At 36.8% G+C, this 14,019-nt stretch overlaps 1 protein-coding gene across 5 annotated transcripts in view; it reads left to right on the top strand.

The window, feature by feature from the left end:
- The window catches only part of DENND5B (DENN domain containing 5B), a 222,288-nt gene that overhangs the window by 92,849 nt on the left and 115,420 nt on the right, over window positions 1–14,019 (top strand). For 3 of the 5 annotated variants that reach the window (XM_066258056.1, XM_066258052.1, XM_066258054.1), the window contains exons 2-3: window positions 8,687–8,752; window positions 11,957–12,066. In XM_066258056.1, coding sequence (XP_066114153.1) covers window positions 8,687–8,752; window positions 11,957–12,066 — 176 coding nt within the window. The remainder of the gene's footprint in view (window positions 1–8,686; window positions 8,753–11,956; window positions 12,067–14,019) is intronic. The other 2 variants (XM_066258053.1, XM_066258055.1) reach the window with 1 other exon arrangement.

The following is a 14,019-nucleotide window of genomic DNA, read 5'->3' as shown; positions in this document are numbered from 1 at the left end:
CTCTTTCATTTTGGATTTTATTTATTTGAGTCCTGTGTCTTTTTTCCTTGGTGAGTCTTGCCAAGGGTTTGTCAATTTTGTTGATCTTTTCAAAGAACCAGCTCCTTGTTTTATTGATTTTTTTCTATAGTTTTTCTGTTCTCTATTTCATTTATTTCTGCTCTGATTTTTATTATCTCCTTTCTTCAGCTGGTTTTGGGTTGTCTTTGTTCTTCTTTTTCTAGTTCCTTAAGGTGTGAAGTTAAGTGGTTTACTTCGGCTCTCTCTTGTTTGTTCATATAGGCCTGAAGTGATATGAACTTTCCTATTATTACTGCTTTTGCTGCATCCCAGAGATTCTGATATGTCGTATTTTCATTTTCATTTGTCTGTATATATCTTTTGATTTCTGCGCTTATTTCTTCTTTGACCCATTCATTTTTTAGAAGTATGTTGTTTAGTTTCCACATTTTTGTGGGTTTTTCCCCCTCTTTTTTGCAGTTGAATTCTAGTTTCAAGGCTTTATGATCAGAAAATATGCTTGGTACAATTTCAATTTTTCTAAATTTGCTGATATTGTCTTTGTGGCCCAACATATGGTCAATTCTTGAGAATGTTCCATGTACACTAGAGAAAAATGTATACTGTGTCGCTTTGGGATGAAGTGTCCTGTAGATGTCTATCATATCCAGGTGTTCTAGTATTTCGTTTAAGGCCACTATATCTTTATTGATTTTCTGTTTGGATGACCGATCTAGAGCCGTCAGCGGTGTATTGAGGTCTCCAAGTATGATTGTATTTTTGTTAGTTTTTGTTTTAAGGTCAATAAGTAGCTGTCTTATATATTTTGGTGCTCCTTGGTTTGGTGCATATATATTAAGGATTGTTATGTCTTCTTGATTCAACTTCCCCTTAATCATTATGAAATGACCATTTTTGTCTCTGAGTACTTTTTCTGTCTTGTAGTCAGCATTATTAGATATGAGTATTGCTACGCCTGCTTTTTTTTGGGTGGTGTTTGCTTGGAGTATTGTTTTCCAGCCTTTCACTTTGAATTTGTTTTTATCCTTGTTGCTTAGATGTGTTTCTTGTAGGCAGCATATAGTTGGATTTTCTTTTTTAATCCATTCTGCTACTCTGTGTCTTTTTATTGGTAAGTTTAATCCATTTACATTTAGTGTAATTATTGACACTTGTGGGTTCCCTACTGCCATTTTATAAATTGCTTTCTGTTAGTTTTGTATCTAGTTTGATTCTTCTCTTTTGTTTTTCTATCATTTGTTTTTGTTTGTTTGTGTTCCATACTTCTTTCCTCTGTTGCTACCTTTTTTAAGTCAAGTGTTTTTGTGGTGGTTTTTTTAAGGGTGGTTACCATTAAGTAATGAAAAGGGTACCTACCATATTCATTGTAGTACCCTATCTTATAAGTATTTCTGCACTTCATCATCCTTTGCTACTGTTAATCTCCATCCTCTCCCCCCTTTTTTTCCTTTGTTGTCACAGTTTAAGTTTGGTTTTATTGTGTTCTTGGTGGAGCTGTTACTTGTGGTGTTGTTTTCTTTTGTTCTTTGAATCTGGTTGGAAAACCCCCCTTAGTATTTCCTGGAGTGGGGGCTTTCTGTTGATAAATTCTCTCATCTTTTCTGTATTTGTAAATGTTTTTATATCTCCTTCATACTTGAAGGATAGCTTTGATGGGTATAGTATTCTTGGCTGAAAGTTCCTCTCTTTCAGGGCTTTAAATATTGGGGTCCACTCTCTTCTAGCTTGTAGAGTTTCTGCTGAGAAATCTGATGATAATCTAATAGGCCTTCCTTTATATGTTGTACTCTTCTTTTCCCTGGCTGCCTTGAGAATTTTTTCTTTGTCATTGGTTTGTGTCATCTTTATTATGATGTGCCTTGGAGTGGGTTTGTTGGGGTTAAGAAAACTTGGTGTTCTGTTTGCTTCTTGAATTTGAGGCTTTAGTTCCTTCCACAGGCTTGGGAAGTTCTCGTCTATTATTTGTTTGAGTATATTCTCCATTCCATTTTCTTTCTCTTCTCCCTCTGATATACCTATTATTCTTATGTTATTCTTTCTGATGGAGTCAGACAATTCCTGTAGGGCTTTCTCATTTTTTATTATTCTTGAGTCTCTTTCTTCTTCTCTCTGTTGTGCCTCAAGTTGTTTGTCTTCTATTTCACTAATCCTATCTTCAATCTGGGCTGTTCTGTTAGCTAAGCTTGTTACCTCGTTTTTCAGCTCGTGAATTGAGTTTTTCATTTCTGTTTGATTTGTTTTTATAGTTTCAATTTCCTTGGTAATATATTCTTTGTGTTCATTGAGTTGTTTTCTGATCTCCCTATATTGCCTTTCTGTGTTTTCTTGTATATCTCTGAGTATTTTTAAGATTTCTAGTTTAAATTCTCTGTCATTTAGCTCCAAGGCTTCCAATATGTTAAGTCTTTTCTCCATAGATTTTTCCACATCTATTTGTGTTACCTCTCTTTCTTTTGTATCCATAATATTCGATTTCCTCTTTCTTATTGGCTTCTGAGGGTGGTCTTATTGATAGCACGCAGGTGCACTCCCTCGCGGCTTGAATGAGCGTCGCTGCTGCGGTAGCTTCCTCCACACCCTCGTCTCTCAGATTCAAGTGATAACAGTCCTTTTGCTTTCAGTTTGTGTGGAACTCCGGAATGCTCCGAGGATAAATTTTTCTGTTTCTAGTTGATAAATTTGTTGTGATTTAGGGGAGAGCTGTCGGACGCGCTTCTCACGGCGCCATTTCCGTGACGTCACTCTCGGAAACTTTTTCTTAAGAGAGTTTCATGATAGTAGTTACAATATTTAAGTGACTTCTAAAAGGTTTTTTCTTGTTTCATATTTTATTACAAAAGAGATAGTATGACAAGCATGATTAGAAGCAGAATATTGTTTATTTCTCGCTATCAGAGGACTGTGAATCCTGGATTCATTGTTTGGTTATTTTTGCAATTAAATCATCTACAGTGTGTTCTGTGCTTAGTGGTAGAAAGCACAGTGCCTAATTAAAATACAGGCAGTCCCTGGGGGCTATTAATGAGATGAGTTCTTAGGTTTGTTCTTGAATTTGTATATAAGTTGAAACAGATATACTTACCTATTAAATTTAACTTAAATAGATGCTTGTCTTAACATAGTATTTATTTTTACCCTCTGTGCATGTAGATACTTAAACATTTTCAAACCTGCAGAACCTATCTCATTTGTGACCTGGGGGCTGACTGCCTGTGTGATGAGTCTTTTTATTTATTTATTTATTTTAACAGATTTTATTTCTTTAATTTGCAGAGAGAGGGACAGGAAGCAAGAAGCATTAACTCATAGTTGCTTCACTTTAGTTGTTTTCATTGATTGATTGCTTGTCATATTGGCCTCGACTGGGCAAGCCCAGGGTTTCAAACCAGCGACCTTAGCGTTCCAGGCTGAAATTCTATCCACCACACCACCACAGGCCAAGCATGATGGGTCTTTGTCCTGAGTTCCTAGCACAGTGTAAGCACACAGAAAATTTACCTGAATGAGTTAATATCTCCTATCTTTAAAAAAACAAACCCCAAACCCTTCCCTCAACCCCATACTCTTCTCCGATATTATCCGTTCCTCATCTGTCCAGCAGAACTCTTCAGAATAGTTATTTGGTCTACGGCCATACTACCCTGAACGCGCCCGATCTCGTCAGAATAGTTATTTGTACTTTCTGCCTGTACTTCCTCTCTTGCATTCCTTTTGTTTGTTTTATTGATTTTAGAGAGAGGAAGGGAGAGAGCAAGAGAGGGACAGGAACACCGATCTGTTCCTGTATGTGCCCTGACCGGGGATCAAACTAGCAACCTCTGTGCTTCAGGATGAAGCTCTAACCAACTGAGCTACCTGGCCAGGGTAGCTCTTGCATTCTTTCTTGGAACAACTCCACACAGGTTATCACCCCAACCACTCCACAGAAGTCTCTTTGTCAAGGTCAGCATGTCTTCTGTTATCAGCTCCCTCCCTGTTAAAAAGGTTTTCTTTACTTGGCTTCCATGATGGCCATGCTTCTGTTTCTTCTCTTACAGGCTACTTTTTCTTGTACACCTTTTTGCCAGTTTCTCATTCTATTCCCAGCATCTTACTGTTATGTGAGTCCCCTAGGGCTCTGACCCTGGCCTTCCTGTCTTTATCTACATTCATTTCCTAAGTGATCTTATCCAGACCTCTAATGTTAAATACCATCTATTTGATACCCCTGAATTTTATATTCATGTATCTAAATGCTTATTCAGAATTTTCACTTAGATATCTAATAGGCATCTCAGACTTAACATATCCCAAACTGAATTTCTGTTCCAGCCCCCTGACCACCCCACCCCCAAACCTCCTCCTTCTCCATTGTGCCTCTTTTCAGTAAATAGCTACACCATTCATCCAGGTGCTCAGACCAAAAACTATAGTATCATGATCTTGACAACTCCTCACTCTCACATCTTATCTGTCAGCAAGTCATATCTTTATGCCTTCAAAATTATTTAGAATCCTATTTCTTCCAACCTCCCTACCACTGTTTCCCTAAGCCACACCGTCACCATCTCTGACTTGATTTTTGCAGAACCCTCCATAGGTCACTTTGATTTCAGTCTCACCCAGTACAGTCTGTTCTCTCAGCTGCCGGGGTGATGATCCTTTTAGAACAAAGTCACTTCTCTGTTCGAAACATTCCAGTTACTTCCAATGATAACTTACTTAGCATTACAGTAAATCAAAGTTCTCACCACTGTGTACAAGTTACCCTGTTTTAATGTGTGTGTTTTACCGTTCTTTTTAGGGAGAAAAGGGACAGGGCAGAATAGATTAATTTACCTTATTAAACTTCCTGTCTGTTTTCATTGTTCCTATCAGCAGACTTTCTTTAAAACATCTAGCTTCTGTGGTGTCCTGCAGGGACAGGAAGATAGGGAAATAGAGTGAAACTTGGATTTGTTTTGTAGAGAAACACCCTGGTCAGAAGTAATTTGTGGTAGAAATGGATAATGAGGGAGGTCTCTCACTGGGGCGATAAGATCATGTGAGAGCAGTCAGGGAAGAAGTAAGAAATATGTAACAGGGCTGCCCAGGCTAAGAAATAGCTCCACGGTTCACGGATCCCTCTCTACCTGCAACCTCTTGCACAGTCTGTAGAAATCTCAACAGTGGCTTGGATCTGGGGGTAGGGTCCCTACTTCCAGTGCCAATGGAGAGGAATCATGGAGCCACCAAAAGGCCAGATTTCATGTTCCCAGCCACAGTGAGGAGAGGTGTGTTCTTGGTAGTCTCATCATTGCTTGTATGCAATTCTCTGTATAACTAGTTGGAATGATTTGCATATACAGTTGTTCCTCGCCATAGCATGGTTCACTTTTCATGGTCTCACTGTATGGTGGATTTTAAAATTGTATATATTTAATCTCGTGGATTTTTCGCTGTATCCTGGGATTTTGCAGTATATAGATATTTTTATATATTTATTATTTTAATTATTTTGTGGTAAAATAAACATTTTCTAGCCTAAAAAATGGAAAACAATATAAAAAATAATAAAACATATTAAAAGAATATTAAATTGAAATAAAATACGTAGCCTATAACAGATGAGTAGACAAAGACTCGCATGTATCCTCCGCTTCTGCTTGAGCTCTTTTGCCCACTTGAGATGGTATAGGCACACTATTGGCTGGTGGATGGGAGGCGACCAACCAGAGCACTGTGTTTACATAGATTTAAGAGTGTAGAAAGTTTTTAAGAGCATAGGAAGTGTTTCTAAGAGTGTGGGAAAGGTTAATAACAGTGTGGAAAAGGTTTATAAGAGTGTGGGGAGGATTTATAAAGCCTTAAAATACATATAAATAATAAAATAAATATAAGGCCACACTATTTTGTGGATTTTCACCTATCGCGGGGGTTTCAGGAACCTAAGCCCTGCGATAGATGAGGGACCACTGTATGTATGTGTGTGTGTATATATATATCATATATATATTTTTTAATTTATTTTTTTTTCTGTAATGAAATCAGAAACAAGGGCTCTTTGAAGTAAATGGAACTCTTGGTAAATATTCCTAGTGATAACTCTGAACACAGCCAAAAGTTCTCACTTTAATCAAGGCAGAATAGGTTTTAGATAAGAGCTAGGCAGAATTGTTAGACCAGTTAACAGCTTAGTTTCCCTATTTTGTGTCTCATTTTTGTGAGAGTGATATTTAGCATCATTTGTAAAGCTCATGCTGCTTTTCCAAATGGGAAGGTTTTTGTGTCATGTTCTAACACTATTCCACTCTACTACTCTAGTGAATAGTTGTTATTCCTGCAAATTAGAAAGAGGGAATACTTGTACCATATACTGTATATATAAAATGAATGATGTCTACTTCTTGAATTCTTTTTTTTTAATATATTTTAAAAAGATTTTTATAGAAGTGGGGAGAGGGAAGCATCAATTCGCTGTACTTGCTTCCTGTATGTGCCTTAACTGAGCAAGCCTAGGTCTTTGAACTGGCGACTTCAGCATTCCAGGTCGATACTTTATCTACTCTGCCACCACAAGTCAGGGTTGAATTCTTTTGTGCTAGTACCAATTATAACAATTATTTGTCTCCAGAAGTGTGCAGTGTCCTGGAGGAGCATACTGACTTGTGCGCCTACTCAGCCAGGGACATCACACACTGGGTGTGTGTGATGGACTGTTCAGAGGTCTGCTTTGAGCCTCTGTCTCTGGTGGGGGATGTCCTTTCACAGTCCTGGCTGTCCTTAAAATCCCAAATAATTTTCTTGATGATTTCAGGGTGCTTTTAGCCATTTATGAGTCAGGTTTTTATGTCAGTGCAGGAGTTCCATAAGGTCTTGCCATTATTTGACTCTAAAGATGTCTAATGTTGTAGATATTTAGGTAATCCATAAAAGACATCCAAGAGTTTTTTGTTTTAATTAATTTTAGAGAGGGGGGGAGAGAGAAACACCGATTTATTGTTCCAGTTATTGATGCATTCATTTGTTGATTCTTGTATGTGCCCTGACTGGGGGTCCTACTCACAACCTTGGCATTTTGGGATGCACTCTAATCAGTTGAGTTACCCAGCCAGGGTGGCATTTGTAAGTTTTAATGCTCTTCAACACTTCTAAGTTACAGAGCTCTGCTGTGAATTTTTTTATTTTTTTTATTTTTTTTATTTTTTCAGAGGCAGAGATAGACAGGGACAGACAGACAGGAACGGAGAGAGATGAGAAGCATCAATCATCAGTTTCTCGTTGTGCGTTGCGACTTCTTAGTTGTTCATTGATTGCTTTCTCACATGTGCCTTGACCGTGGGCCTTCAGCAGACCGAGTAACCCCCTGCTGGAGCCAGCAACTGGAGCCAGCAACCTTGGGTCCAAGCTGGTGAGCTGTTTGCTCAAACCAGATGAGTCTGCGCTCAAGCTGGGGTCTCGAACCTGGGTCCTTCTGCATCCCAGTCCGACGCTCTATCCACTGCGCCACCACCTGGTCAGGCTGCTGTGAATTTTTTAATAGCCTGTGTCCTCCCTATAGTAAACTTTCCTCCAAAAGTTGACACTTCTTAGTTAATAGTGCTTATGAGGAAAGTTGGTTAAGTGGAATCTTGGGACAGAGCAAACTTCATCTTATTCTTGCATAGTGATTTACAAAAGGTAGACTACTTATAATGTTGGATATAATAATATGCTTTTGTCCTTAATATTTGTAACTATTGGAATGTAATTTTTAAAACAGATGCAATTTTTAGAGTAGTCTTAGGTTTATAGAAAAATATAGAAGATAATACAGAGTTCCCATACCCCACACCCCCATCCACACATGTGGTTTTTCCCTTGTCATTAACATCTTCTAGTAGTATGATACATGTATTACAGTTAGTGAGTCAGTTTGGATACATTACTGTTAACTAAAGTCTGTACTCTGTTCAGGTTTATTTAATGTCCCTTCACTGTTAAAGGATCCCATCCAGTATACCACATTATAGTCAGTTACCTTGTCTCCTTAGGCTCATCTTGACTGTGACAGTTTCCCAACATTCCTTGTTTTTTGATGACCATGACAGTTTTGACAAGTGTTATGATGTATATTGTAGATTCTTCCTCTTGGAGTTTGTCTGTTTTTCTCCAGATTTTACTGGGGCTGTAGATCATATGATGAGATCATGTTTAGCCATGTAAAATATTGCCAAACTGTTTTTCAAGGTGTCTGTACCATTTTTGCATTTCCACCAGCAATTTTTGCGAGTTCTGTCACTTGCATACTTGCCAGCAAGGCAGTTTTTTTTTATAGGTATGCAGAGGTTGGGATATCATTTTTAACTTAGTCTTACTATCATATTTTGTTATATCTGACTATAGAAATATTAGCTCTTTCCTGATACTTCAAATTAGCATTAAGAAAAGGATATGTGTGCTTTTCCTCATTTGAATAACTGTTACAGATGTTTAAATAGATTTTCACTTATTACAATAAAATTACCTGTTCTCTTTGCTTTATTACTAATAACTTATACGCTGCATACTATTGGTGTTAAGTTACACTCCATTGATATTAATGTCTCATGTTTAATTGCTTTTAACTTTTTATCCTCATTTTCCATTCTTCAAAGTCAAAATTTCTTTTTGTTTTTTGTTTGTTTGTTTGTTCATAAAGCTTTTTTGTTTCTGTTACATGATGTAGTTTTGTACCAATGGCTAGAAGCAGATCGTCATGGCAAGAGCCAAGATGCTGCAAATACGACCACAGGTAAAAATGAAAAAGTTGAGGTGTTAGAAATCATTATTCTAATTCACCCAGGCTCATCATAACTGTTTCTTTATTCAGTTTTGCTCAGGCTAAATATAGGTATTGTTTTGTATTTCTGTTCTCTAATCTGCATCTTAATTTTCTTAAAGATCACATATACTTCAGGCCTTGAAAAAAATTACTCATGAGCCTTTAAGCTCTCTTGGCAGATATGTCCTATTTTTTTTTAGGAGGAAAGACTTTATTGCAGCTTAGGTTTAGTAGGAGGTTACTTGACAATATTACTTGAAATTAACTCTATATGTATATATTTGTAGTGGGGAATATTACTGTTTGCACACTTTATAGTCCTTGTTCATTTCAGGATAATGTTTGAAAGGTGGATTTTTTTTTAAGTGAGAGGAAGAGAGATAGTGCAGCAGACTCCCACATAGGCCCTGATCAGGATCCACCCAGCAACCCCATCTGGGGCCAATGCTTGAGTGCTGAGCTATTTTTAGCACCTGGGGCTGATGTGCTCCAACAGAGCTATCCTCAGTGCCCTGGGGCTGATGCTTAGACCAGTCCAGCCACTGTCTGTGGGAGGAGAAGGGGGAGAGTGAGGGGGAGAGAAGCTGATGGTGACTTCTCTTTTGTGCCCTGACCAGGAATCAAACCTGGGACATATGTAGGCAGGCTGACGCTCGATCCAGCTGAGCCACCAGTCCAGGCCTGAAAGGTGGATTTTAAGTTAAGGATGTTTATGTAGAATTTCCAGTTCCTGGGAATCTAAATTCTTAGATTGGTTCATATCTCCTGCTAAATCTTAGTAGTAGTTGGAGGTTTATTAAAACCTGGGCTCAAAATGGGAAGATAAGGTTGTTTGCCCATCTTATATCTCCAAAAGGCATCTCCAAGATTCTTCTCTGGCTGGTACTAGTCCGAAGAGCTGCATCCACTCATTTCTAAAATCCTTAGCAGTGTTACCAGAAATTCTACACAGTTGTTTCTTCCCCTAATTTTCTTCAAAATAATATTTGCCAAGACAGCTGTACATATAACGATGATCCTTCCTACTGTGCCCCTGCCCTTCCCCCTAAATCTAATAAGAGGTGGTGGTGGTGGTGGTGGTGGTGGTGGTTCTGTTTTTCTTTTCTTAGATTTGTGTTTCTGTTTCATGGGTTTTCTCGGTTTTTGTTTTTGTGAAATTTTTTTTCCTCTGGAAGTGGCTTTCCTTTCCTCTATTCTGGTGATTAATTGTGCCTTGAGGGTGTGGTGTTCCTTAGTTAACAGAACAATTACATTGAAAATGGCACTGTCATGATTTTTTTGATTTATCTCCTGTCCCATTAATAACTTGATATATGAATGAAGATAATGTTACTATTTTAATAAACTCAGGCAGAAATTCATTAAAAGGTAAGTGTTTCAAGGAGTCATATCCTGTGTATTGCTGTTTCTTCTGCCCCATAGTGTTTCATATTTTATTTGCATTTATGGATAATAAGAATAAGCATTTTGGGTAGTTGAGGGTGGATGAAGGAGAGAGTTTATTGATGGGTGTATATTTTTTGAGGATATCCTATTCCTGTGTCCGTAGCATAGTCAGTAGATAGACGTTTAGAACCAGGAGGGAGATTTTGTTTTATTTTTTCTCTGACTTGAAGTAAAAAGTAAGCCCCCCTTTTCTGAATTAAGAAATGACTAATCTGAAAATCTTAATGTTTGCATGAAAATCCAGTATTAGCCTTAAGCTGTCATTCACCCTTCCTGAAATCAACCATTCTGAATCCTGACTCTTTTCTTCAGACACATTGACTGATGGACTGGTTCACATTTTCTCATTGAGTTTTTGATGTTGACATTCTCTAGAAGCATGATGTAAAAATTGATAAACTTTCCTTAGGATGCCTTTGGCAGTTTTTCTTCTGGAATTGGAAGCTCTTTATCTCTTAGAAGATGGAAGTGTGGAGTAGAAAGATACAGAGATGAAGTGCTTGCCTAAATAAGTAAGAAGAACCCACAGGAAAGTGTGATTAGCCAAGGGCTTAAGTTAGAAATAGTAGGTAACTTGCAGCAAATCTATTTAAATTATGTGCCTTAATTTAAAAAAACTTCTGTATATTTTACATTGCATTCTCCAGAAAGATTTTCGATGCCTTTTCCCTCCTTCTGTGATCTAAGTTTTGCACTAAAAGGTGTTTTAATACTCATCCTTTTTGTATTTTTACCAAAAATGAAAACCGAGTCTGAGTACATGTCCAAGTGTTACTCATAAATTGCTTTGTGATGTTTTTACTTGTACAAATATTGATAAGTGGCATTTACCTTTTGATATAACAGCTTGTGTTTTGCACTTAAAAAGTAAGCTTAGAAAGTGCATAAAACACAAGAGACAGAATAATGTTGTTCCAAGGTCTTCTAATTCCTCAATCTCAACTCTTTGACACTGAGAATTTAAGATCCATCCACACTGAAATATATTACGAAACTAAGGCATTTGTAAGGTATGATAGGATACAGGTCTCATGGGAGTTAATTTGGTCAAGGAGATAAAAAACTGAGCTGACAGCTATTAAATTTTCTTATATATAATAAAGTGGAGTTTACTTTCCAGATTTTTGACAGGTGATAAATTTGGTTTAAAATAGATTGTTTCTTTTCAGAGTTTAGTGTGTTTAATGTGTTTTGTCTATTAAACTAGTCAACTCAGTAATAATGTTTCTGTTAATTCTATTATTTGTAAAATCCTGGAGATGCAGTCACATTTATCAGAGAATTTTCTGGAAATTTAAGCCCATTGCCTTTTTTGAGCACTGGAGCATTCATTGGGTTGGTCCATGTACAAAATTTCTCGATCATGAAAGGTATGTTCAGCTTAATTCAGGATGTTTCTTCAATGAGTTAAATGTTTTCAAATAGATATTTGAATTACCACATACTGCAGTGAGGACAATAATTAGGTTACAGCAAGGATTATTTTTATCATACCTGATTTTTAGTATCAGTTGACTAGTCAGAATTTTAAAATTCTAATTCTAAAGTCTTAAATGCAGACTTCTTTCTTATTAAACAGTTTTTTGTGAGAATTTTACAATGCAAACTGTTAAAGGTAGAAATTGAGTTAGATTTCAATATTATTGGTCACTATAGCTACAAAATAGAACTATGACATGCTTTTGAAAAAATTCTAGATATGAACTAATTGTTAATTATTTATTATAGGTGAAAATTTTGACCAGAGTCCTTTGAGAAGAACATTCAAATCCAAGGTTCTGGCCCACTATCCTCAGAATATAGAATGGAACCCTTTTGATCAAGATGCAGTGAACATGGTATGCATTTTCTTTTTCTCTTTGGCCTTCTTTTTATTTTATTAAGATGACAATAATGACTATATTGAATGTCCTACCTTATTTCACTTCATGTAATTCTTTAAATGTACAGCTTTATAAGATCATATCCTCATTTACAGATGTAAAAAAATGAAACTCAGAATTAGCCTAGGATCCCTGTAGCTAATAAGTATATGGAACAGACTCACCAAGACCATTTTCTTTTCCTACTATTGAGCTGTGTCGTGTGAGATTTTGTTAATTAACACATAGATGGCTTTGATAAACAATGGTAACTTTGTTTGCCTGGAAAGAAATCTGATGGAAGGAGTGTGATTACAGTTTTCATATTTCCGGGAGTGTTGTATGATGGGCCTGTAATTTATCGTTTTCACAAAATAAAGAGAAAAAGAAACTTCAGTATATCATTTAGACAGAAATTTGTTCATAAGGAATTTGAATTAAAGTAATGAATTACCAGTGGTAATTATAAGTCCCTTTAGAGATTCTTGGGTATAAGTAGATCATAGTTTCAGATCATTTAGGCAGAGCCCTGTAGAGAAGCCTGGGTAATATTTTAGACCTCTATGAACTCTTTAATTATGAAAATCAGGGGCCCCAAATTGAACAAATTAGAGATCAGGCATGGTAAGCACAGAAATGAGTAAAGGTGGACTGAAACACTGATTGGAATAGTTTTTATAACCATTTTACAGATAGAGCCAAAAGACCCAGTTATAATGTGATACTATCAGGGGAGGAAATTAATGTTTACTAGATGCCTGCAAGATACCTCATGTATATTACTTTCATATATATGCTTCTATGTACCCGGGGGGGGGGGGGCTCTAGCTCATATTTTACAGAGGTGGAATTACTTATCTAAAGTTATGCAGGGAGTCTTAGAAGTTAAATCCAGGTTATTTTTCCCTCTAGCTCACTTTTTTTTTCCCACCTGCATGCTGTCGCCCCCAAAGAAAAGCTTTGTAACTTAGTTTTGACCTGCACCGAAATTATATGGGTCACATTGGCCCTTTCTGATATTTCTATCGCAGTAAACCCATGTCAGTCTGGGCTTGCCCCAAGGAGGGGGTAGCATGATAATTCTTTTGAGGAAAAATGCCTAAGCTATTTGGTACTTTGACTTTGATTCATTACAGAGTGCAGTATAGTTATTTCTCTAAACTGTCACTCAATACCAAAATAACCAGAGATGCCATTTTATAGGAAGTTAATACTGGTGGCCCATCCTCATTTTTGATGAAGACAAAACTAAAGATAATTAGTCAGACACAACTGTTATGTCTATGAGACTTGGAGAAGCACAGACAGGTTTCTGACTAAAATAGTCAACAAACAGCAGTGGCAAAAATAATTTATCAGCTGTTTATGGCAGCAAATTAATGGAAAAATATTAAAAGTCTGTCAAAATGAAGAAATGGAAAAATGGATAAGACTATAAATAGATTATAAGACGTAGTCCTCTTAAATTAAAAAGGTATTTCAAAGTATAAATTATTCTGTGAGAAATCAGAATGGTGTCCAAAACAAGGGTCTGAGCTACAGTATGAATCCACAGCCATTTGGAACCAAGTACCACACTTGACATGTTCTCTTTCTCTTTTTTTTAAATCATTTGACTGTATTAAAAGTGAGACATTTGTGATAGCTTTTGCTTCTATCTGCAGAACATTAATTTTTAAAGTAATTCTCCATTTCCCTGCTCTGTCTTTGATATTTTCTTTACCCCTTGCCTCTGAGACTATTTTATGTAAGCAGCAAAACTTTCCCTCTGAAGAATAAATACATAGGCTTGTGTTTTGATGTTTAGGCACCACTCAGAATTTTGTTTATTGCTGCAAATCTAAAAGGATTTGCTGGCACTCCTTGAAAACTCTCTGAAAAGCATCCTATTAAACTAGTCTGCACTTGGGTCATAGATTTACTGCCCTT

The sequence above is a fragment of the Saccopteryx bilineata genome, chromosome 2 (assembly GCF_036850765.1).
Source record: "Saccopteryx bilineata isolate mSacBil1 chromosome 2, mSacBil1_pri_phased_curated, whole genome shotgun sequence".
NCBI classification, from domain to species: Eukaryota; Metazoa; Chordata; class Mammalia; order Chiroptera; family Emballonuridae; genus Saccopteryx; species Saccopteryx bilineata.
Note: the sequence above shows the minus strand (reverse complement) of the source record. Positions and strands in the feature narration are given on the sequence as shown.